The following is a 25,737-nucleotide window of genomic DNA, read 5'->3' on the forward strand; positions in this document are numbered from 1 at the left end:
ATTTGCTTAATAACCATGGCAAAATGCATAAAATCAGGCAGAACTCCCATAATGACTTCCTTAGTGACAGAAATTCTGGTCCCAATTGTGGTCATACGCTGAGGACTACCTATATAGTAAGATATTCAGTTGGAGGCTTGGTTGCAAAACAACCGAATCTTGGATTCTTAAAAAGAATCCTTGGAAGTGTATTAAAATTAATTAGATAATACAATAAAGTTAGGATGGCACAGTGGCTCAGCGGTTAAGACGTTGGGCTTGTTGGCTGAAAAGCCGACAGCCCAGGTTCGAGACCCATGCACCACATGACGGGGTGAGCTCCCTATCAGTTTGTTGCAGAAATTAAATCCAGGAAGCACACACGGGTAACCTGATTCAGCAGGATTCATTAGCTTCTTTATATATATATATAATACCTGAAGATAAATGTACAATACCAATAGCAGATTTCTTCCAACGTAGCAGTTACAAGCAAAACACAAGCAGTACAGCAGACAGACTAGTTTGCAGCTTCACAGCTCAGAGCGTAATGCACAGCCATGCCCAGCCTCTTTGCAGTTTCAGTTTCAGTTTCAATTCACCAATCAGCTCCCATTGGCTGACTTAGTTGCTATGCCTATTCATTGGCTGACCTTGTCTGATCTATTCCAGTCTATGAATATTCATATTCTGACACTCCCATCCTCACCTCAGCCCCTGCCAACCTAGCTTTTTAAAAGGATGGAAAGGCGAGTAGATTAATAGGTACCACTTCGATAGGAAGGTTAACAATACCCTATGATGTCATGCTGGCCACATGACCATGGAAACATCTTCGGACAGTGCTGGCTTTATTTTACAATAAAGTTATGCAATGCCATCTATCTCCTTTATACATATTTATTTAAACCCCTTGCGGCTGATGGAGATTATTAATGATGGTTATAAGACTGCAGTCTCATTTTTCTCCTTGAAAAAAAAAAACGATGGAAAAAACTGTGAAGTTAAATAGAAATCTTAATGACTTGTGTTAAACGTAAAAATTAAAACCTCAAAACTGTTGGTGTTTTCAGGCACCATCTGGATTGAAAGTAATGTGATAAATTATAGTTTTCTTCTAATCAAAAGGATTACTTTCATGCCTATAATCCTACTGATTTTTTATGCGCATATCCTTATGCACCCACTAGTAAAATTAATGAGATCGGTAACGATCAGAGATAGGATTTATTTGATAAAGAGTCTCCCAATTGCGGCAACTGACTTGTATATGACCTTGACAAGTCACTTCCAGATTACTTTTCGATTAAAGCAATGTTCTTTCGTTGCTGAATCTTTGCTTGCTTCGCACATCAAAAGATTCTAACTTGTTTCATTGTTAAGGGCCATTTTGTGATGCTGTGCTTATTCAAAGAGACATACTTAAGCTTGAACTGTAGGTAAGTATTTTGGCAGCTCTGTAATATACTGGTGCCTGTTAACTCTTATTTCTTCTCCAACTGCTTTCTGCTTTGTAGCAAACTGCAGAAATTTCCGAAGAGCCCGCCACGCAGTACCTGCATATCACCGAAGCTGGAGATCTGCAAGGGACTCAAGCAGCTGTCGCTGCTCTGCAAGACCTAAGATATACCTCAGAGAATGGTAACATGCTCTCATTAAGACCAAATCAATACTTTTTAAAAAAAGAGATGTTTAAATGATGTTTCAGTTAGTTCGGTCTAGTGATTAAGGCACCAGGTGAAAAAGCAGGAAATTCTGAGTTCTAGTTCTACTTTAGGCAAAAAAAAACCAACTGGGTGACTTCGGGCCAATCACCAGGAGACAGTGAATTCTAGTCCCGCCTTAGGCATGCAAGCTGGCTGGGTAACTTTGGGCCAATCACCTGGAGACAGTGAGTTCTAGTCCCGCCTTAGGCACGAAAGCTGGCTGGGTGGCTTTGAACCAATCATCAGGAGACAGTGAGTTCTAGTCCCGCCTTAGGCATTCAAGCTGGCTGGGTAACTTTGGGCCAATTACCAGGAGACAGTGAATTCTAGTCCCGCCTTAGGCATGCAAGCTGGCTGGGTGACTTCGGGCCAATCACCAGGAGACAGTGAATTCTAGTCCCGCCTTAGGCATGCAAGCTGGCTGGGTAACTTTGGGCCAATTACCAGGAGACAGTGAGTTCTAGTCCCACCTTAGGCACGAAAGCTGGCTGGGTGGCTTTGAACAATCACCAGGAGACAGTGAATTCTAGTCCCGCCTTAGGCATGCAAGCTGGCTGGGTAACTTTGGGCCAATCACCTGGAGACAGTGAGTTCTAGTTGTTTTGGTCTGCTGGCGGCCTGTGGAGCTGGCAACAGAGTTGAACAGTGAGGAGGTTGGGGAGGACCATGGGCCAGTCTTGGAGTCTGGGGAAGGCTCGGACGAGGGCTCTGCGTCAGAGGTAGAGATGGGGCCAGGACCATCTGGGAGTTGTATGCTGATTCCGGAGCCTCCAGAGTCTGACATCAGCAAGGCAGAGGAACAGGGGGAGCCTCTTCCCAGTGCGCGCATGCGCAGAGCTGCCAGAAGGCAAGATAAGTTAAAACAAAAGGGACAACTCAGGAGTAAGGCTTGGAGATGATTGTCCCCTCCCATAAGACTTAAAAGAGGAGCAAAGGCACGTGGGCCTTTGCAGGAAGCAACATTGTTAATTCTGTGCAGTTTAAAGTCTGAAGCTCTGTTTGATTCTGGACTCCATGTAGCTTTGCCAGTTAGGTCTTTGGCAGTGTGTCAAGGGAGATAAAGGTGGGTGATTTATCAGCCTTATCCCGAAGGACAACTATTTGGGACTCATCTGTGAATGAGCAGAATTTACAGCTATTGAAATAAAAGAGGTTTTGGGGACTACTCGTGTGTTTTACAGACTCAGGAAGCGCAGGTCAGAACACTAGTCCTGCCTTAGGCACGAAAGCTGGCTGGGTGACTTTGGGCCAATCACCTGGAGACAGTGAGTTCTAGTCCTGCCTTAGGCATGAAAACTGATTGGCTGACTTTTAAGTCAATCACCGGGAGATGATGACTTTGGGCCAAGCTGTTAGGTACCACATTTGAAAGATAAGAAGAAAAGACAGCATCAGCATTCAATTAATATTGAAGATGCAATAAGCGAAAGGGGAAATTTGCACAAAACTCTGAGGGAAAATTGGAATAAAATTCAATAAAACCCCCAAGAAAGAGAAAATAAGCATGGAAGGAGGGAGGTGAGACATCTGAGTCAGAAGACAAGAGGGATATTTTGGCATACAGGTGGTCCTTGACTTATGACCACAATTGGAACCATAATTTCCCTTGCAAAGCAAGGGTGGTTCTTAAGTGAACTGTGCCTGATTATACAACCATTTTTGTCACGGTTTTTAAGTAAATCACTGCCGTTCTTAAGTGAATCATGTGGTTGTTAAATAAATCTATGTGTTGTGTCTGCGCCCCCCGAGCCGGCCCTGCTGCCAGAAAGTGACTTGGACAGTGAGGGGGAAGGGCCGTCAGGACTTACCTCAGGAGCACCGGCTTGCCTGGCTCAGCTCCAGGAGCCAGAAACAGGCCAGGTGGAAGAAATAACGAGGCCTCCGTCCCCTGACTCTTCCCCACCCCCAGGCCACGCCTGCAGACCCAGCTGACGGCAATCAGGCTTGGTTGAACCCTAGGTTTCGTAGGCAGGAGAGGAGGGAACAACAGAAGCAAGGGTGGGGCAGGCCTAGGAAGTGCTGAGTCATGGAGCCACACCCCACAGGATATAAAAGGCAGCGAGAGCTGCTGTGTCTCTTTGTAACAGGCAAATCCACTGATTAAGAGCTGAATTTTGTTCCTGGGTGACTCACCAGCCTCGTGGAAGATAATGGAGGCTCTTGGCAGACGCTGGCTATTCTGCTGCCAGAGCTGATAGTGCCGGCTAATTAAGCCATCACTCGGACGGAGGCGAGGGAGGACAGAACACCATGTTCCCCCCCCCCCTTATTGTCTTTGCTTGTCAGAAGCTGGCTGGGAAGGTCGCAGTGGGGATCCGCAGGTGTCCAGAACGTTGCAACCATCGTAAATTAATGCTGGTTGCTCAACACCCGAAACTTGATCCCCACGTGGCTGCAGGGGTGTGTGAGAATCATAAGTATGACAACTGGTGGGAAGTCCCCTTTTGCAATGCCATTGTAACTCGCTAAACAAACGGTTGTAAATCACGGGTGACCTTTAGAGTGTAGAGTGGTTGTAGAGAGAGTATGCAGTGCGGAAAGGTGAGCAAAGGGGAATGGTGGTCACAAAGTTTGCATCCCCCTCACAGGGTTAACCTTAATGCTTCTCCCCCATAAGGAGGAAGGCTTGATGCCACGGCTGTCAACATCCTTCAGCAAATCATTGAGCTGGGATCAGAGCCCCATGACGGCGCTGCTCTAGCTTCGGTGGTTGCCATGGCCCCAGGAACCGTCACTGTGGTGAAGCAGGTAACCTTTCTTTTCATTACCAGTGGAATGCTCTCTCTCTTTCTCTCTCTCTCCCTTTCCCTCCCTCTCCCCTTTCCCTCCCTCTCCCCTTTCCCTCCCTCTCTGTCTGTCTGTCTCTCTCTCCCCCTCCCCCTCCTTCTCTCTGTCTGTCTCTGTCTTTCTCTTCCTCCCTCTCCCTCCTTCTCCCTCTCTGTCTGTCTCTCTGTTTCTGTCTCTCTCTTTCTCTCCCTCCCTCTGCCTCCTTCTCTCTCTCTGTCTATCTGTCTCTCTCTCCCCCTCCCCCTCCTTCTCTCTGTCTGTCTCTCTTTCTCTTTCTCTCTCTCTCTCTCTCTGTGTGTGTCTCTCTCTCCTCCCTCTCCATCTCTCTCTCTCCTCTCTGTCTCTCTGTTTCTGTCTCTCTCTTTCTCCCTCCTCTCTGTCTGTCTGTCTCTCTCTCTCTCCCCTCCCTCTCCCCCCTCTCTCTGTCTGTCTCTCTGTCTCTGTCTCTCTCTTTCTCTCCCTCTCTCTCTCTCTCTCTCTGTTTCTGTTTCTCTCTTTCTCTCCCTCCCCTCTTTCTGTCTCTCTCTCTCTCTCCCCTCCTCTCCCTCTCTCTGTCTCTCTGTCTGTCTTTCTCTCTCTCTGTCTCTCTCTCTCTCCCCTCTTTCTGTCTCTGTCTCTTTCTCTCTCTCTCTCTCTCTCTCTCTCTCTCTCTCCCCCCCCCCTCTTTCTGTCTCTCTGTCTCTCTTTTTCTCTGTGTCTCATTCTCTCCCCCTCTCTCTCCCTCTCCCTCTTTCTCTCCCTCTCCCTCCCCTCCCCCGCCTGTGATCCTGTGGAACATCCTTTGGTTATTTGACACACAAGTGCATTTTTTTGAGATCTGGTTGATCTCAGCTGAAGGTGGTTGTTCTTCAGCCAAGCAACTCATTCCTACACCAGTCACCAGGAGCCTGGGAGTTCTAGTTCCAGTTTAGGCATGAAAGCCAGTTGCATGGCTTTGGGCCTATCACCAGGAGACAGTGAGGACAAGTTTTGCCTTAGGTGTGGAAAACTGGCTGGGTGATTGTGAGCCGGTGTAGGAAAACAAAAAACAGAGCGTGGGGACAGAGTCAAAAGCGGAATCGGCCTAAAATCTCTACATTGCCACAAGCAGACTTAAGTCGAACCCCCTTTGAATTCCATGGACCCTTATCTAACTCCAAGCAGGCGCTAAGCATTAATTGGCAAGATTCCTGTACATAGATATGAATAACAATAAGTTTGGTTTAATTGGATCTTCCCATGCAATGCTGATCTTTCATGCCTGACAGCCAGTCCTTTGCTCTCAGCCCAATCCACCTCACAGGCTTGTGGGTGAGGAAAATAGGAGAAGGAAGGTGGGTTGAGTATATTCGCCATCTGATTTGTAAAAAACAATAAAAGCGGGAAATAAAGAAATACCAGACAGGCATATCAAGGTAGGAAAAAATAGTCCAAATGTAAAAGTGGAGGAAAAGAAAGCAAGCCAATGCAATCCTAGATTCCATTACCAGAGGGATAGAATCAAGATCACACGAAGTGTTTGTACTGCTTTACAAAGCCTTAATAAAACCATACTTGGAATCCTGCATCCAGTTGTGGTCACTATATTATAAAAAGGATGTTGAGACTCTAGAAAGAGTGCAGAGAAGAGCAACGAAGATGATTAGGGGACTGGAGGCTAAAACATATGAAGAACGGTTGCAGGAACTGGGTATGTCTAGTTTAATGAAAAGAAGAACTAGGGGAGACATAATAGCAGTCTTCCAATATCTCAGGGGTTGCCACAAAGAAGAGGGAGTCAAGCTATTCTCCAAAGCACCTGAGGGTAGAACAAGAAGCAATGGGTGGAAACTAATCAAGGAGAGAAGCAACCTGGAATTAAGGGGAATTATTATTATTATTATTATTATTATTATTATTATTATTATTATTATTATTATTATTATTATTATTATTATTATTATTATTATTATTATTATTATTATTACTATTATTTATTTATTTATTTATTTATTTATTTATTTATTTATTTATTTATTTATTTATTTATTTATTTATTTATTATATTTGTATACCGCCCTACTCCCGAAGGACTCAGGGTGGTTCACAGCCAATAAAAGACAAAATACATATAATACAAATTAAAAACTATATTAAAAAACTGATTCGATTAATGGCCTAAAATTTTTTAAATACAATTAAAACCCCGTTTAAAACCCCTAATTCAAAACCCTGGTTTAAAACTATGTTCAAGCTAGTCCTGCACATCGAAACAATAGCGTCTTCAGCTCGCGGCGGAAGGTCCGGAGGTCGGGGAGTTGACGAAGCCCCGGAGGCAGCTCGTTCCAGAGGGCGGGAGTCCCCACGGAGAAGGCCCTCCCCCTGGGGGTCGCCAGCTGACATTGTTTGGCTGACGGTATCCGGAGGAAGCCCTCTCTGTGAGAGCGCACTGGTCGGTGTGAGGCTACTGGTGGCAGTAGGCGGTCCCGTAAATACCCCGGTCCTAAGCCATGGAGCGCTTTGAAGGTGATAACAAGCACCTTGAATTGGACCCGGAAGATCACCGGGAGCCAGTGCAGTGTAACTAATATCCTTAGTTACAGTTAGAACAATTAACCAGTGGAACAGGTTGCTTCCAGAAATTGTGGGTGCTCCATCACTGGAAGTTTTTAAGAAGGGATGGGACAACCATTTGTCTGAAATGATATAGGGCAGCGAGTGCCAAAAGTGTGCACGTGTGAAAGCACGCACACCCATAATGCAATGCCTGCACCCAGCGCATGTGCGGCAGAGACATGAAAACCAGCTGACTGGTGGGAGGCACGCGCGCATACGCGGTGGAGCTAAGCTGGGGTGATGGCTTGCATGTCCCAGAGAGGGCTCTGCGTGCTACTTGTGGCACGCATGCCATAAGTTCACCATCACAGGTATAGGGCACTGGTGGCACACTGAGGGCATGCGCGCCATCACCCCAGCTGTGTTTCGGATCTCTGCTGCACATGCACCCACGCCTCCTACCAGCCAGCTAGTCTTCGGGTCTTCCGCACATGAGTGGGGTGCGCACGCATGTGCCCATGGGGTGCAGTTTGGGTGGGGCATGGGCGCATGTGCGGAGGATGTACACATGCATGGGGTGCGCATACGCATGCACCCACCCCTTGCAATTTGGCTGCGTGTGTGCAGTTTGGGTCATTGGGTCCCTAAAAGGTTCGCCATCACTGGTCTAGGGTCTCCTGCTTTAGCAACGGGTTGAACTAGAAAACCTCCAAGGTCCTCTGTTCTATTCTGTTAAGGCAGCGGTTCTCAACCTGTGGGTCGGGACCCCGTTGGGGGTCGAATGACGATTTACCAGGGGTCGCCTAAGACCATCGGAAATATGGGAAGTATACTTGCGAGTCGAAGAATCGCGCTCCAATGGTTAACTCCGCAAGCCAGCTGCAGGCTCTTCAAATCGCTAGCCGAATTCGGCTTCAGGCGCGATGAATTAAAAAAGAGAGAAATCTTTGCTCTGATGTCTCCCTCTCAAGCCAGCTGCAATCACTCCCAATCGCTAGCCTAATCTGGCTTCAGGCGCCATAAACTTAATAGGGGAGGAGTCTCCGCTTTAATGCCTCTGTCCTCAAGGCAATCGCAAGCAGTTCAGATCGCTAGCCGGTGAATGGCGCAGGCTGGTAAGGCCTGTTATTAAGAACAGCCTGTTATTAAGAACACAAAGCCTGCAATTATTGCAGGTTCGAGCCCGGCCCAAGGTTGACTCAGCCTTCCATCCTTTATAAGGTAGGTAAAATGAGGACCCAGATTGTTGGGGGGGCAATAAGTTGACTTTGTAAAAAATATACAAATAGAATGAGACTATTGCCTTATACACTGTAAGCCGCCCTGAGTCTTCGGAGAAGGGCAGGGTATAAATGTAAACAAAAAAAAACAAAAAAAACACGGCTTCAGGCGCGATAAATTCAAAATGAAAATAATGTTATGGTTGGGGTCGCCACATCGTGGGGAATTGTATTAAAGGGGTCGCAGCACTATAAAGGTTGAGAACCACTGTGTTAAGGTTTTGTTAAAGGCTAAGCTTTAGTCCGTGTTGGAGCCTATCTTACCATCATTGCTGAAGCTTTGGGAAGCCTTTTTTTTTCTCCTTTCTTCAGCGGGATTCCGACTTGGTCCTTTCCATCCCTTTCCATCCCTTCATCTCTGTTAGAGCTCTTTCTGCTTCCTTCCCCCCCCCCTTCCCTGAAAGCGATGGTTGGTCTCCAGCTGCTGTGAGAATTGCCTCTCCTCCTCTCTCAGCTGCTGTCCTTACCAGCCCTCTCTGTGTGATTCCTCTCTTTGTGTAAATCTTTCTTCTTTCCTTCAATCAGTCTGGCTACACAGAGCTTTGCGGAATTGTTCAAATGCAGCCGCTAAGGAGGGTGAATAGCAATAGCACTTAGACCTACGTGCCGCTTCACGGTGCTTTTAACAGCCCTCTCTAAGCGGTTTACAGAGTCAGCCTCTTGCCCCCAACAATCTGGGTCCTCAGTTTTACCCACCTCGGAAGGATGGGAGGCGGAGTCAACTTTGAGCCCGTGAGAATCGAACTGCTGGCAACCGACGGTCAGCAGACGTAGCCCGCAGTGTTGCATTATAACCACTGTGCCACCATGGATCTATGTGGTGCCTAAAATGATAAATTATATAGTTGGTTTGTAAGTGGAGTAGCTAGGAGTTAAGCTTACATCGAGCTCACTGGCAAAAAAGCAGCTTATATGGACATTAAGCTAGACCAGGCCTTATATCTTGGCCACTATTTTTGGGTAAAGGTAAAAGTTCCCCTCACACATATGTGCTAGTCATTCCTGACTCTAGGGGGCGGTGCCTCATCTCCGTTTCAAAGCCGAAGAGCCAGTGCTGTCCGAAGATGTTTCCATGATCATGTGGCCGGCATGACTCAATGCAAAAGGCGCACGGAACGCTGTTCCCTTCCCCCCAAAGGTGGTTCCCTATTTTTCTACTTGCATTTTTTTTACGTGCTTTCGAACTGCTAGGTTGGCAGAAGCTGGGACAAGGAACGGGAGCTCACCCCGTTAACGCGGCACTAGGGATTCGAACCGCTGAACTGCCGACCTCTCGATCGACAAACTCAGCGTCTTAGCCACTGAGCCCCCGCCTCCCTAATTTTTAGGGTAGAATGGGGTTTAAGTCAGTTCTAGGGAAGAAATCTCTTTTGTGGGATCCTTGGTGCTGCCTTCTGAGCAAACCCCACTCCTTTTTTTTAGTATTGATGTCGTTACCCGGTCAGGTAATGAAACGTCTGCAAGAAAACCAGCAAATTCGGAGAGCACCAAGGACTTCACTGTTTAACCCTTGAGCTACAAATATTCTCTTCTGATCATTTGATAGTGTTTGCAGGGGCTGATACTTCTGCTGTAGCTGCCCCCACAAGTTGTCGTATCCCACTCCTCCTCTGACGGCCGGGTCTGGGAAGTCTGTATCAAGCGTGGCCACGAAGCCTCTGCAGCTTTGCCAAATTCCTGTCAGAGTTCTCAGGCAGGAATCCAAGGTGTGACTTCAGCAACCAGATTAGACTTTGCCTGACTCAAGGAATGCCAAAAAGCAGATCCTTTATATAAGCCATGGGATGTGGCTCCATGACTCAGCACTTATCCAGGCCTGCCCCTCCCTTCCTTTTGCTGATGTCGCCTCTCCATTCTCCGGAAGCGGGGATCTGTCCACGTTTTGTCAGCTGCCGGCAATTCTAGCTCGTGGCTGGCTTCTTGCTCACACGGTGTCTGGGGGAGGTTTATTTGCTCAGTCTGTCCGGGCATGGTGCCAGGGCTGGGGGCTGGAGGCATGCCAGGCCATTCTTCTTCACTATCAGTCTCTGGCTCAGATTACAGGAGATGGGAGGAGCCCGGCTGCGGAGAGGGGGGCGGGCGAGGCACAATAATTTTTGGGTAAAGGTAAAAGTTCCCCTCACACATATGTGCTAGTCATTCCTGACTCTAGGGGGCGGTGCTCACCTCCGTTTCAAAGCCAAAGAGCCAGCGCTGTCTGAAGACGTCTTCGTGGTCATGTGGCCGGCATGACTCAATGCCAAAGGCTCACGGAACGTTCTTACCTTCCCACCAAAGGTGGTCCCTATTTTTTCTAATTGCATTTTTTTTACGTGCTTTCGAACTGCTAGGTTGGCAGAAGCTGGGACAAGGAACGGGAGCTCACCCCGTTAACGCGGCACTAGGGATTCGAACCGCTGAACTGCCGACCTCTCGATCGACAAGCTCAGCGTCTTAGCCACTGAGCCCCCGCCTCCCTAATTTTTAGGGTAGAATGGGGTTTAAGTCAGTTCTAGGGAAGAAATCTCTTTTGTGGGATCCTTGGTGCTGCCTTCTGAGCAAACCCCACTCCTTTTTTTTAGTATTGATGTCGTTACCCGGTCAGGTAATGAAACGTCTGCAAGAAAACCAGCAAATTCGGAGAGCACCAAGGACTTCACTGTTTAACCCTTGAGCTACAAATATTCTCTTCTGATCATTTGATAGTGTTTGCAGGGGCTGATACTTCTGCTGTAGCTGCCCCCACAAGTTGTCGTATCCCACTCCTCCTCTGACGGCCGGGTCTGGGAAGTCTGTATCAAGCGTGGCCACGAAGCCTCTGCAGCTTTGCCAAATTCCTGTCAGAGTTCTCAGGCAGGAATCCAAGGTGTGACTTCAGCAACCAGATTAGACTTTGCCTGACTCAAGGAATGCCAAAAAGCAGATCCTTTATATAAGCCATGGGATGTGGCTCCATGACTCAGCACTTATCCAGGCCTGCCTCCCTTCCTTTTGCTGATGTCGCCTCCATTCTCCGGAAGCGGGGATCTGTCCACGTTTTGTCAGCTGCCGGCAATTCTAGCTCGTGGCTGGCTTCTTGCTCACACGGTGTCTGGGGGAGGTTTATTTGCTCAGTCTGTCCGGGCATGGTGCCAGGGCTGGGGGCTGGAGGCATGCCAGGCCATTCTTCTTCACTATCAGTCTCTGGCTCAGATTACAGGAGATGGGAGGAGCCCGGCTGCGGAGAGGGGGGCGGGCGAGGCACAATAATTTTTGGGTAAAGGTAAAAGTTCCCCTCACACATATGTGCTAGTCATTCCTGACTCTAGGGGGCGGTGCTCACCTCCGTTTCAAAGCCAAAGAGCCAGCGCTGTCTGAAGACGTCTTCGTGGTCATGTGGCCGGCATGACTCAATGCCAAAGGCTCACGGAACGTTCTTACCTTCCCACCAAAGGTGGTCCCTATTTTTTCTAATTGCATTTTTTTTACGTGCTTTCGAACTGCTAGGTTGGCAGAAGCTGGGACAAGGAACGGGAGCTCACCCCGTTAACGCGGCACTAGGGATTCGAACCGCTGAACTGCCGACCTCTCGATCGACAAGCTCAGCGTCTTAGCCACTGAGCCCCCGCCTCCCTAATTTTTAGGGTAGAATGGGGTTTAAGTCAGTTCTAGGGAAGAAATCTCTTTTGTGGGATCCTTGGTGCTGCCCTCTGAGCAAACCCCACTCCTTTTTTTTAGTAGTGATGTCGTTACCCAGTCAGGTAATGAAACGTCTGCAAGAAAACCAGCAAATTTTGGTTGGGCCTCTGGTGGCTCAGCAGACTAAGTCTGTTTGTTATTAACACAGCTGCTTGCAATTACTGCAGGTTCAAGCCCCACCAGGCCCAGGGTTGACTCAGCCTTCCATCCTTTATAAGGTAGGTAAAATGAGGACCCAGATTGTTGGGGGCAATTAAGTTGACTTTGTATATAATATACAAATGGATGAAGACTATTGCTTAACATAGTGTAAGCCGCCCTGAGTCTTCGGAGAAGGGCGGGATATAAATGCAAATTTAAAAAAAAAATTCGGAGAGCACCAAGGACCTCACTGTTTAACCCTTGAGCTACAAATATTCTCTTCTGATCATTTGATAGTGTTTGCAGGGGCTGATACTCCTGCTGAAGCTGCCCCCACAAGCCGTTGCAGACCTCCTTCCAAGGGCGCATGTGACAAGGAGCAGAGAAGGCTGAGTGGCCGTGAGAAATGCAAATCAAAAAACCTGGCCCTTCCCCCAGTTTCTCCACGCCTCTCTTCTGTTTTTGTTGATTATCTTGCTGAGTTTCTGCTAAAAGAAATGATGAGTCAAGGAATTGAGTTGGCAAGCTGCGGGCACCAAATTACCTGACATGAAGGACTGGAACGATTCCTTAGCTAGCCTTGCAGAAACTCAATTAAGTTGAGCTAAATAAACTCCGAGGCTCTTCTCGGGGTTCTGAAGCCGCTTCATAATATTGCCGAAAAAGAAAGGCGCTTTGTCTATAGCTACCCCCAGCCCTTTGCAAGAGCCTCCCACTGAGATCCAGGCACTGGGCTAGGATGGGGAGAAATGGATGTGGAGCCATTATTTTTTACAAACAGAACAGAACAGAACAGAACAGAATAGAAAATATGGAATGGAATGGAATGGAAAATAAAATAAAATATGGAACGGAACAGAACAGAACAGAAAAAGAATAGAAAATATGGAATGGAACAGAACGGAACAGAACAGAACGGAACAGAACAGAATAGAATAGAAAATATGGAATGGAATGGAATGGAATGGAAAATAAAATAAAATATGGAACGGAACGGAACAGAACAGAAAAAGAATAGAAAATATGGAATGGAACAGAACGGAACGGAACAGAACAGAACAGAATAGAATTCTTTATTGGCCAGATGTGATTGGACACACAAGAAATTTGTCTTCGGTGCATATGCTCTCAATGTACATAAAAGAAAAGATACATTCATCAAGGTACAACACTTAATGATAGTCATAGGGAACAAATAAGCAATCAAATCATGTTAGGAAACAGTCAGTATAAATTGTAAGGATACCAGCAACAAGGTTACAATCATAAGTGGGAGGAGATGGGTGATAGGAACGGTGAGAAGACTAATAGTAGTAGTAATGCAGCCTTAATAAATAGTTTGACAGTGTTAAGGGAAGTATTTGTTTAGCAGAGTAATGGCGTTCAGGGGAAAAACTGTTCTTGTGTCTAGTTGTGCAGTGCTCTATAGTGTATTTTGAGGGTAGGACTTGAAACAATTTATGTCCAGGATGTGAGGGGTCTGTAAATATTTTCACAGCCCATAGTGTATATGACAGAGAATAATAAGAGTTGGAAGGGACCTTGGAGGTCTTCTAGACCGACCCCCTGCTCAAGCAGGAGAGCTTATACCATTTTAGTCAAATGGTTGTCCAGTCTCTTTTTGAAAGCCTTCAGTGATGGAGCTCCCACACTTTCTGAAAGCAAGCCATTCCATTGGTTGATTGCCCTAATATCCAATATACCTTCCTCCTCCTATTTTCCCCACAATAGCACAACCCTGTGAGGCGGGCTGGGCTGAGAGAGAGAGAGAGAGAGAGAGAGTTACATTGCCTTACACAATGTAAGCCGCCCTGAGTCTTCAGAGAAGGGCGGGATATAAATTCAAATAAAAAAAAAAAGAGTGACTGGCCCAAAGGCATCCAGGCAGCCTTCATGCCTAAGACGGCACTAGAAGTCAGAGCCTCCTGGTGATTCTCGCAAGCCACCTAGCTCGCTTTTTCATGGCTGTAGCAGGACTTGAACTCGTGATTGTTAGCTTTGTAGCCTGCTTCTTGCATAGGCGACATGATTGTTTTATTGTTGCGGTCTTGGTTTTGCTGTGCTTTATTTTCTTTTCAACCTCTGATCCAGTGGTGGGTTTCACTTTAACTCGGTATGTCTAGTTCAATGAAAAGAAGGACCAGGGGAGACATGATAGCAGTGTTCCAATATCTCAGGGGCTGCCACAAAGAAGAGGGAGTCGGGCTGTTCTCCAAAGCACCTGAAGGCAGGACAAGAAGCAATGGGTGGAAACTAATCAAGGAGAGAAGCAACTTAGAACTAAGGAGAAATTTCCTGACAGTGAGGACAATTAATCAGTGGAACAACTTGCCTGCAGAAGTTGTGAACGCTCCAACACTGGAAATTTTTAAGAAAATGTTGGATAACCATTTGTCTGAAGTGGTGTAGGGTTTCCTGCCTGGGCAGGGGGTTGGACTAGAAGACCTCCAAGGTCCCTTCCGACTCTGTTGTTGTTGTTGTTGTTGTTGTTGTTGTTATTATTATTATTATTATTATTATTATTATTATTATTATTTACCTTTGCTACCGGTTTGCTCACATGCGCAGAGCGTATTTGATGATCTCCAGGTGGGTGGGCGGAGCCTCCCGCCACCGCTGCTAACGGTTCTCCCGAACTGGGATGAACTGCTAGCAGCCCGCCACTGCCCTGACTGTCTTTATCAGTGGTGAATAAGAAGGAAAAGAAATTTCTTCGACTAATAAATGAATACTGTCTAAATAAATTTAACAAATGATAAATAAATAACACCATCTGAGGAAGAATCCATGGGGAGAATGGATGCTTTTTCAATCTCTAATCATTCTAGATTCATCCTTCTTCAATGTATTATTTTAAAGGCAATTATTTTAAAGGCAGCTTTGGAAGGGGGGCAATATTGTGTTTCTCTCGGCCCTGAGACTCAGTTATTGAAACGATCGTAAGAGTAAAAAAGACTGGAGGTTATTTTAATGCATCCTGTCACGAGTCTCTTTATCTCTGTCGTCTAAAAATCCGTCTTAAGCAGAAGGGAAGATCTGAGTGGGCAGAAGCAGAGGGACAGGTTTCACTCCCCCTCCCACAGCGTGAAGGAGATAATTGTATCCCATTTATCTCTTTAGTCCTAATTACTTACCTAATTATACAGCTCATCTTGAAATACCTTCTATCAGGAGTTGTTGAAAGAAGGCAAGGGCTTCCTTCTTTCCAGAAATTTTTACCAATAAAGTAAGTGTAAGTGTGTTTCTGGTACGTCTGTGTAGACATGTGATATTACTCACAACCAGGGGTGAAATCTAAATTTTTTTTGCTACCGGTTCTGTGGACGTGGCTTGTGGGCGTGGCTTGTGGGGTCACGTGACTGGGTGGGCGTGGTTATGTGACTGGGGGATCAAAAGATGGAAACTCACTAACAATGTCCTGCTGGAGCAGGGTTGGACTAGATCAGAGGTCTCCAACCTTGGCCACGTTAAGACTTGTGGGGGAATTTTATTTATTTTATTTGTCACAACAGTATATATAAGCATAAGCATGGATTAACTATACGATATATAAGCATATATATATAAGCATAAGTATGTAATAACTATAAGAAATTGGATACAATCAAAGGGAACATTAGGACAGGAACGGTAGGCACGTTGGTGCTCTTGTGCACGCCACAATTGAAGTCCACAAGTCTTAAAGTGACCACATTTGGAGACCCCTGGACTAGATGACCTCTAGGTCCCTTCCAGCCCTGGATTATCCTCTGAAGCTGCATCTAGTGCCAGGTTTGTACCTCTTCCTTTCTCTCCTCCTTCCTTCCTTCCCTCCCTCCCTCACTTCTCTCTCTTTCTCTCTCTCAAAAACGACCCCTCCAAACACCCTGTTTTTCCTCCCAGCCTACCTGAAGCCTGCTAGCCACACCAAAAAGTGGGTGGGGGGGGAGTCCGTTTTTCCTCCAAGCAGGCTTCAGGCTTCAGGGAGCCTGTTGGGAGGAAAAACAGGCTCCCCCCCTCCCAGTTTTTGGGCTAGCACCCAGCTGAGCCATGCGATCATTAGAAATTTTTGTTTTTACTTTTAAAAGCTTTTTTTTTTTTCGGCAAAAGAAAAGTTGGCCACGCCCACCCAGTCACATTACACCCCCCCCCCACAGAACCGGTAGTAACAAATTTTACATTTCACCACTGGTAGTCTTCGACTTATAACCAAAATTGTACCCAAGATTTATGTTGCTAAGTGAGAAGTTGTTAAGTGAATTTGGCCCTCCCCGTTGATTTTCCCGGTCAGAAAGTCACAAAAGGGGATCACGTGAACCCCCCCTACCCCCCCCCCCGGACACTGCAATTGTCATAAACATGAGTCAGTTGTCAAATGTCAAATTTTGATCAGGTGACCATGAAGATGTTGCAATGGTCATAAATCAATTTTTTTCCAGTGTTGTTATAACTTTAAACAGTCACTAAACAAGTGTTGTAAGTCGACGACTACCTCCTGAGAAAAAGTGCAAATATCACTCTTCTGAGTCAGGCAGTTTACAAATTTAATAATAAATTAAACCTAAATAATGAATAATAACTGTTTAATCGCCCACTATTTAGCAAAGCAGGGTTCTTATGTTGATGCTACCAAGGAATTCAATCGGAATATAGCTGGAAGGGACTTGAAGGTCATCCAGGGGTGAAATGCTACCAGTTCGCTCGGATTCAGGTGAACCAGTAGTGATAAAAACTACCAGTTCGGGTGAACCGGTAGCAAAAAAAATGCTTTAAAAAGTAAAAGAAAAGGTTCTGACGATCACAGCTGTGCTGCACGATCATCGGAACTTTTTTCTTTACTTTTTTAAAGCATTTTTTACTACCTATTCGCCCAAACTGGTAGTAAAAAAAATGCTTTAAAAAAGTAAACCAAAAAAAAAAGGCTTCCACCGATTGTGCGGCACAGCGGTGATCATTGGAAACTTTTTTCTACTTTTTAAAAGCATTTTTTTACTACCGCTTTGGGCGAATAAGTAGTAAAAAATGCTTTTAAAAAGTTTTAGCCACGTCCACCCAGTCACATGACACCCCCACCACCAAGCCACGCCCACCAAGCTACGCCCAACGGAACCGGTAGCAAAAAATTTTGCATTTCACCACTGAAGTCATCCAGTTTAACCCCTTGCTCAAGTAGGAGACCCTATACAATTTCAGACAAGTGGCTGTCCAGCCTCTTCTTCGGAACTTCCAATGTCGAAGAATTAAAAGAGAATTAAATTGGAAGGGCATCTCCCTGTGATTTGACAGCTGCTATGAACTTCTTAAAGGGATGCGGTGGCTCAGGGGCTAGGACGTTGAGCTTGTCGATCAAAAGGTCGGCAGCTCGGCAGTTCGAATCCCTAGTGCTGCCGTGTAACGGGGTGAGCTCCCGTTACTTGTCCCAGCTTCTGCCAACCTAGCAGTTTTGAAAGCACGTAAAAATGCAAGTAGAAAAAATAGGGACCACCTTTGATGGGAAGGTAACAGTGTTCCGTGCGCCTTTGGCGTTGAGTCATGCCGGCCACATGACCACGGAGACGTCTTCGGACAGCGCTGTCTCTTTGGCTTTGAAACGGAGATGAGCATCGCCCCCTAGAGTCGGCAACGACTAGCACATATGTGCGAGGGGAAACTTTACCTTTACCTTTTATGAACTTTCTTTCTTTCCTTCCTTCTTTCTTTCTTTCTTTCTTTCTTTCTTTCTTTCTTTGTTTACTTTCTTTCTTTCTTTTTGTCAGACAGACACAAAATTAAAATTTTGGGTAGGTGGCATTCAGTTCAACAGGAGCCACACGGAAGGAGTTTAAGCACTGATCTGATTTGACTCGAACATACCCTGAGAAACACAGCAATTTGTCATGGTAAAAGATGCAGACCGATGTCCACCAGAGGAAAAAAACAGAGCTGAGGCGTCACAGCAGTCAGTCGAATGGCAAGACTAGTAGAAAACATACGGACAAGAGCAGCTAGGAAAGCTGCTAAATTTGTTTATTGGCCATTTTCATTTTGGGAGAATATCAAATCGAATAGGCATTCAGCTCAGTGCCTTTGTCCCCGATGAGATTTTAGTTTCTGATCACTTTTACATCAGTCACCTTACCTCTTCCATCTGTGCTTGCCCGTGTTATTTATTTGCACGTCTCCACGGTGTTTAAAATTATGCAGGGCTTTTGACTAAAAAGAAAAACAAAATGCCCTTTTGAACAACCATTCAGGCTACATTATCCTTGGCTTGCAAGCCTCCCTGCACCTCCTTACCCCTCTATCCCCAAGCAATCCGATTTGTTGCCACGGCAATTGTATGTGCCGCAGTGTGTCATTTGCAGGGTAAATTGCAGGTCTGTTCTGTGATGTTGTGATATTAAGCAGGTCCTGGCTGCCATAGAACAACAGGGTTGACAGTTCACTGCCAGTGACTCAACCCTTTGTGCCAAGGCAGGGGTGGGTGAGATGGTGCAATCCTCTAATTTCAGTAGCCCATCTGCTAACTGTTGGGTTACCCGTTTCGATTCTGTGCTGTAAATGATTACAAATGTGTGGCTTGCAAATTCTAAACGGTTAAGCCTGTTGAGTTTATGGATGATGGAAACTAATCAAGGAGAGAAGTAACCTAGGAGAAATTTCCTAACAGGGAGAACAATTAACCCTTGGAACAGTTTGCCTCCAGACGTTGTGGGTGCTCAATCAGTGGGGGCTTTTAAGAAGAGACTGGACTTGTCTGGAATAGTATAGGGCCCTGATGGCGAACCTATGGCACGCATGCCACAGGTGGCACACGTAGCCATATCAGTGGGCACGCGAGCTCCGCTCCGGCGTGATTTTCCGACCTTCTGGGCCCACCTGAAGTAGGGAAACAGGCTGTTTCCTGTCTCTGGAGGGCCTCGGGAGGTGTTGGGGAAGGCCCGTTTTTCTCTCTCACCTGGCTCCAGAGCAGGGATAAAATGCTCCCGGTTTGGACCGGATTGCTCAATCCGGTAGCGATGGCGGCGGGTGGTTCGGAGAACTGGTAGCAAAAATCCCTCCCCCCCCCACCCTCTCGCACGATCAGCAGAGGTTTTCTTTTTTTAACTTTTAAAAGCATTTTTTCTTCGGCCGAAAAAATTCTTTTAAAAGTTAAAAAAAAATGATCATGCGGCTCAGCTGGGATCGTCAGAACCCTTTAAAAGCATTTTAAAAACGGGCCGGAGTAGGGAAGGTTGTTTTCACCCTCCCCAGACTCCTAGAGAGGCCCTGGAGGCTGGGGACAACAAAAAACGGGCCTTCCAGTCCCACCAGGAGTTGGCAAATGAGCTGTTTTTGGCCTCCAGAGAACCTCCGTTGGGGTGGGGAAGGCAGTTCCCCCCTCCCCAGACTCCTAGAGAGGCTCTGGAGCCAGGTGAAAGAGAAAAATGGCCGTACTGAGCCATCGTGTGTCAGGAGCAGAGGAAGCGGGTGGGGTCACATGCACACACGCAGGGGGGCGCATAGAATTATCGCACACACGCAATCCCCTGGTCTCCTGGCACATGATGGCAAAAAGGTTAGCCATCACTGGTATAGGGTCTCCTGCTGGAGCAAGGAGTTGGACTAGACCTCCAAGTTCCCTTCCAATTCTGTTATTTTGATTGAGCGACAGGCAGGCCCGTTGCTTATTAGATCTTTCTCTTATTTACACCCCATTTCTTTGTTAAGTATGACCTGCCAAAAAGAATACGGTTAGCGGAACACCTTTAGATTATGTAGTACAGACATGCTGAAATTACTACATATGTCTTCCCTGGATGATTAGAAAGAGCACAGGTAATCCTCGATTTACAACCATTCATTTAGTGACCGTTCAGAGTTAACGACGGCATTGGAAAAAAACACGATTTATGATCATTTTTCAGGCCTACAATTGTTACAGCATGCCTCTGCACACGTGATCAAAATTCAGACACTTGGGCAACTGGCTCACATTTATGACGGTTGCAGTGTCCCAGGTTCAAGGACAGGCTCTTTTGCGACCTTCTGACAAGCAAAATCAATGTGGAGACCAGATTCGTTTAACAACGGTGTTACTAATTTAACAACTGCAGTGATTCGCGTAACAACTGTGGCAAGAAATGTCATAAACCGGGGCAAAACTCATCTAACAACTCTTCGGCCAAGCAAGGGAAAATTTTGGGCTCAACTGTGGTCGTAAATCAGATTACAACTTGATGTATTGATGACAAAACGTTGGGTTTTCTTTAGCAAAGCGTTAGGTTTTGATGAAAGAATCATTTGATTCAACTCACCCAAAACTGATCAGTGGCCAGCATTTGCTAATGCTTTATTTTATTTCTGTCTTTTTGCTTTTGTGTAGTTTTTAATCTTTTTAGGATTTTAAGCCACCCAGAGTTACCCTGTGATAAGATGGCAGCCAATAAGTTTTACAAATAAACAAATACATAAAACATTTGTGGCTGGATGCAGTTATGGTAGCCCAAGGTGACCAAATCAAGCGTCGTATAACCACAGGTGGTCCTTGAGTTACAACTGTAATGAAGCCTGCCCGTTATGGTCGTAAGTCTTTAACAGTCACAAAATAGGTTGGTCTTAGAACCCATAAATGATCTCCATTTTTGCAGAGCTCATTAAACGAATTTTGTAGTCATAAAGCAAATACCACAGTTGTTAATTGAACCCATTGTTTGCCGTGACGCAATCTGGCAGAAAACCAGAAGAGCTGGTTTTCAGCAAAATGGTCATAAAATGCAGTCATGTGACTGAAGGATGCTGCGAACGGCCATAAATACAGTTGTGTTGCCAAATATTCGCAGTGCGGTCTTGTGACTACCGTCAGAACATTGAATCTGGGTCATAAGTCTCCCCTTTCATGTATACCGTAAGTTTGAATGGTTATTAAGTGACCGGTCATAAGTGGAGGGCTACCTGTATTAGCATAATAGCATTATTATTATTATTATTATTATTATTATTATTATTATTATTATTATTATTATTATTATTATTATTATTATTATTATTATTAAACTTGTCATTAAGCTGCCTGAAACACCACAACCAAAGATGCAATTATTATTATTTTTTAGAACAAGTTTTTATTGGTTTTTTAGTTTCCCCCCTACACACATACACGATTTATGAACAGAGTGTTGGCCGTATCGTATCTTATACAATTCAGTATATTCGAATATATTTTACTTAGTTACAGTTTTTGCCAAAATATTCTTTTTTCATAGTTTTTATTCATTTCCTAATAGTTCCTTGCTCGTTTTATTAAGTCACATCTTCTTTCACCCTCAAGTTCTAATTTCTCCATTTTTATTCATCTTCATTGTCTTTCATTCTTTTTTTTTTAACTATTTCAATTTTTATTCTAATATATTCAAATATATTCGGGGTTGCCTTTCTTCCATTTCATCTTTTCCTTTTCACAACAATCCTGTTGTGTCTGCGCCCCCCTGAGCCGGGCCTCCTGTCAGAAAGGGACTTGGAGCCAGGCCTCCTGCCAGAAAGGGACTTGGAAAGTGAGGGGGAAGGGCCGTCAGGACTTACCTCGGGAGCACCGGCTTCCCTGGCTCAGCTCCAGGAGCCAGAGGCAGGCCAGGTGGAAGAGATAATGAGGTCTCCGTCCTCTGACTCTTCCCCCCCCCAGGCCACGCCTCCAGACCCGGCTGATGGCAATCAGGCCTGGCTGGACCCTAGGTTCCGTAGGCAGGAGAGGCGGGAACAACAGAAGCAGGAGTAGGGCAGGCCTAGGAAGTGCTGAATCATGGAGCCACACCCCACAGGATATAAAGGCAGCAAGAGCTGCTGTGCCTCTTTGTAGCAGGCAAATTAACTGCTTAACTAAGAGCTGAAGTATTGTTTGACTCATCGGCGTCGAGGGAGATAACAGAGACACTTGGCATACGCTTGCTATTTTGCTGCCAGAGCTGATAGTGCCGGCTAATTAAGCCATCGCTCGGACGGAGGCGAAGGGGGACAGAACAAATCCTTTCTTCTCCTTTCACTCCTTTCCCTCCCTCCTTTCTTCCTCCCTCCTTTCTTCTCTCCTCTCCTACTCCTTCTCTATTTCCCCTTCCTTTCTCCCCCTCCACCCTATTTCCTCCCTATCTAACTCTTATTTCCCCTGAAATTATTGAGTGCAACTTGGCATCTTCAGCCAAAAAAAAAGACGCAGTGATCCTATCTTGAGGTGCCAACGGAGCTAAAAAAATTTCCACTGAACGCCGCACGAGGCTTCAGTGCTGGAACAAACTATTGTGGGAATGACTCATTAGGGAGTCTGCATTCTTCAATTAACACAATTAGACTTCTCTTCTTTCGCTCACTCATCTAATTTCTCCATTGCCTAATTCACTGATATTATTTTTTTTATCAGAGGCAGCCTACAGAGACGCCGGGCACTTTCCCTGCTCTCCTGCAACGCATTCAGATAATCGTGATGTTAGCCAAGAGATAGGGATGAAATTAATTTGAGCTCCCCTGTGTTTGCAAAATTAGAAATTCTATCCTGACAAACATCTGAGCCGAGCCGCAGCTGGCCCTCCAAATCTGCATGTCTCTGGGTATTAAAAAAATGCATCTCTTTAAAGCCAGGAGTTGCCAAATTCAGATCCTTTGATTATAGTTATATTTATTTCTTCATTATTGCTTCTGGGAAGAGATGCATTTGGCTTTAATAGCTTCAAACTGATTTATCCTTCTCTGAGTTTAATCTACCCATCCAGCCAGGTGGCTGAGAGCCCCAGCACTAAGAGAGTGTGCCACCTTCAGCAATCTTGGACTTTTTGGTGATGACTCCCTGCCTTTGGAGCAGATAATAATATTGAGCCGCTCCCGGCTTACTATATTTCTGGAGAGCAGTAAAAACATAGCTTTTTCAAAAAAAACAAAAACAAAAATTGCAGATGAGTCGGATCACGGAAACCCTTCCCAGTGGCGCTTCAGACTGATTAATTAGATGAGCAGTTCACACCAAACTGTATTTCATTTCCTTCTTTCCTCCCTCCCTTCTTTTTTTTTATGGTTGAGTGACTCTGGCCTACTTCCTGGGGGTTAAAACAGAGTACGAATTAATCATTGGATTTTGCCACACTGATAGCAAATAATTCACATAACAGAGATATAAGGGACCTTGGAGCTCTTCTAGTCCAGCCCCCCTGCTCAAGCGGGAAACCCTTTACCCAGTGGTGGGATTCAAATTTTTTAACAACCGGTTCTGTGGGCGAGGCTTATTTTGGGGTGTGGCTTGGTGGTCATGTGACTGGATGGGCGTGGCTAGCTGGTCATGTGACTGGGTGGGTGAGCCTAGCTGCTCATGTGACCGGGTGGTCCTGGCTATGGGCATAGAAACTACTCAGAGGGCTAAAAAAAAGTCATTTCTGACCTGTCCTCGCACTTATGACCATCCTCACTTTTATGCCCATTGCAGCATTTTTAACAACCATGTCACTCATTTCACAACTGCTTCTCTTCACCACGGTTACAAGATAGGGCGCAAACTGTAAAATGTGAGGACAGTTGTAGGTGTGAGGACCGGTCAAAAGTGTGAGGACAAGTCAAAAATAACTTTTTCAGCCCTCTGAGTAGTCCCTATGCACAAAATGCTGCAACAGGAATAAATGATGATCGGTCATAAGTATGAGGACTGGTCAAAAGTGTGACAACCTGTCAGAAATCACTTTTTTCAGTTTTCTGGGTAGTCCCTATGCACATATTTCAATCAGTGGCCAGTGAGGAGCTTGAATCGGCTGACTAGCAAGAGGCTCGGATGCAGGCAGGCTTCAGTCAGTGGCCGCGTGGCGCTTGGATTGGGTGGGCAGCGAGGTGCATGAATCGGGTGGGCAGCAGCTTGTGGCCGCTGCCCACCAGATCCATGCACCTCCCTGCCCACCCGACACCGGTAAGTAATGGTGGGGAAGGGAGGGGCAAGGGGCGGGGCAAAACGGCAATTTAACAAACGGTTCGGTTGAACCGCCTAGAACCGGCAGAATCCCACCTCTGCCTGTACCATTTCAGATAAATGGTTGTCCAAACCTTTTTTAAAAAAACTTCCAGAATTGGAGCACCTACATCTTCTGGAAGGACGTCATTCCACTGATTTAATTGTTTTCACTATCAGGAAATTTCTCCTTACTTTTAGGTTGCTTCTCTCCTTGATGAGCTTCCGTTCATTACTTCTTGTCTTGTCTTCAGGTGTTTTGGCGAATAGGTTGGCCCTCTGTTCTTTGTGGCCACCCCTTAAGTATGGGAACACCGCTGTCATGTCTCTCCTGGTCCTTCTTTTCATGAAACTAGAGGTTATAACCATCCTAGTAACCTCTTGGCCCACTACTTGGGGGGACGATCATCTCTGTGAGGTCTTCCTAAAGACCATCATGGTCAGGAACCATCTGAAACTCAGTGGGACGTTCATCAGTGTAAACAGTTCATCGATTCAGACGACCAGTCTTGGAACAAGTAGAGGAGCAAATTGAAGTTAGCATTTCTGCTCATCCAGGTTCTGCTAGTACTGCCTATCATCCATCAACAGACCATCCTTGTTTTCGGATACCAGTACTTCATAGAGAGGTCCCTAATTTAAGTCAATCATCCTTAATGGGCGAGTAGATTAAATTTTTTTTTTTAAAGTCAAGGGTTCTCTTGCTCAGTCATATCCAACTCTTAGGGGCTGGTGCTCATTTCTGTTTGCTAGCCAAAGGAGCCAGCCAAGACATGAAAAGGGTCTTGTCCAAAGACCCTTTCCGTGGTCATGTGGCCAGCATAATAATAATAATAATAATAATAATAATAATAATAATAATAATAAAAATAATAATAATAATAATAATAATAATAATAATAATAAAAATAATAATAATAATAATAATGATAAAAACACAATATACATATAACCCAAAAATTTAAAAACCTGTTAAAAAACTGATTCAATTTGGCTGAAATAAGACTTTAAAACAATAATAAAACTATAATAAACCCCTATTAAAATTACTATTACTTTAAGCCAGCCCTGCGTGGCTAAACAAAAATGTCTTCAACTCGCGACAAAAGGTCCGGAGGTCAGGGAGTTGTCTTATCCCTGGAGGCAGCTCATTCCAGAGGGCAGGTGCCCCCACAGAGAAGGGGAGCCCCCCACAGCTCATTCCAGAGGGCAGGTGCCCCCACATTTCCACTTAGGACATACCGTACAGATATCCTTAAGCCCAGAACAAATTAGCATTGGTTTTACTTATTTATTTATTTATTATTTATTTATTTATTTATTTATTTATTAGCATGACTCTACACCAAAAGAGCACCGCATGCTGTAACCTTCTCAGCAAAGTGGTATCTATTTATCTACTTGCATTTGCATGCTTTCAAATTGCTAGGTTGGCAGGAGCTGGAACTGGAGCTGGAGCTGGAGCAGTCGTGTTCATTATCGTTTCTGGGAAGAGATGCATTGGCTTTAATAGCTTTGAACTGATTATCCTTCTCTGAGTTTAATCTACTCATCCAGCCAAGTGGCTGAGAGCCCCAGCACTAAGAGAGTGCCACCTTCAGCATTTCCCTTTTTGTAAATTCAGGGAAAATCGGGTATTTTTTCCAACCTTTTTATTTTTCTCAATTTGGGAGTAAAGGCATGCTTCATTTCATAGCTTCTTTTCTCCAATGCTACACAGCAACAGTGTTTCTCAAGTCAGTACAAGACATGGACTCCCATG

General features: G+C 45.4%; 1 protein-coding gene across 2 annotated transcripts in view; it reads left to right on the forward strand.

The window, feature by feature from the left end:
• The window catches only part of ZFAT (zinc finger and AT-hook domain containing), a 210,901-nt gene that overhangs the window by 169,427 nt on the left and 15,737 nt on the right, over positions 1-25,737 (forward strand). For both annotated transcript variants that reach the window (XM_058175106.1, XM_058175105.1), the window contains exons 14-15: positions 1,497-1,620; positions 4,303-4,433. In XM_058175106.1, coding sequence (XP_058031089.1) covers positions 1,497-1,620; positions 4,303-4,433 — 255 coding nt within the window. The remainder of the gene's footprint in view (positions 1-1,496; positions 1,621-4,302; positions 4,434-25,737) is intronic.

This window comes from Ahaetulla prasina, chromosome 3 (assembly GCF_028640845.1).
Source record: "Ahaetulla prasina isolate Xishuangbanna chromosome 3, ASM2864084v1, whole genome shotgun sequence".
NCBI classification, from domain to species: Eukaryota; Metazoa; Chordata; class Lepidosauria; order Squamata; family Colubridae; genus Ahaetulla; species Ahaetulla prasina.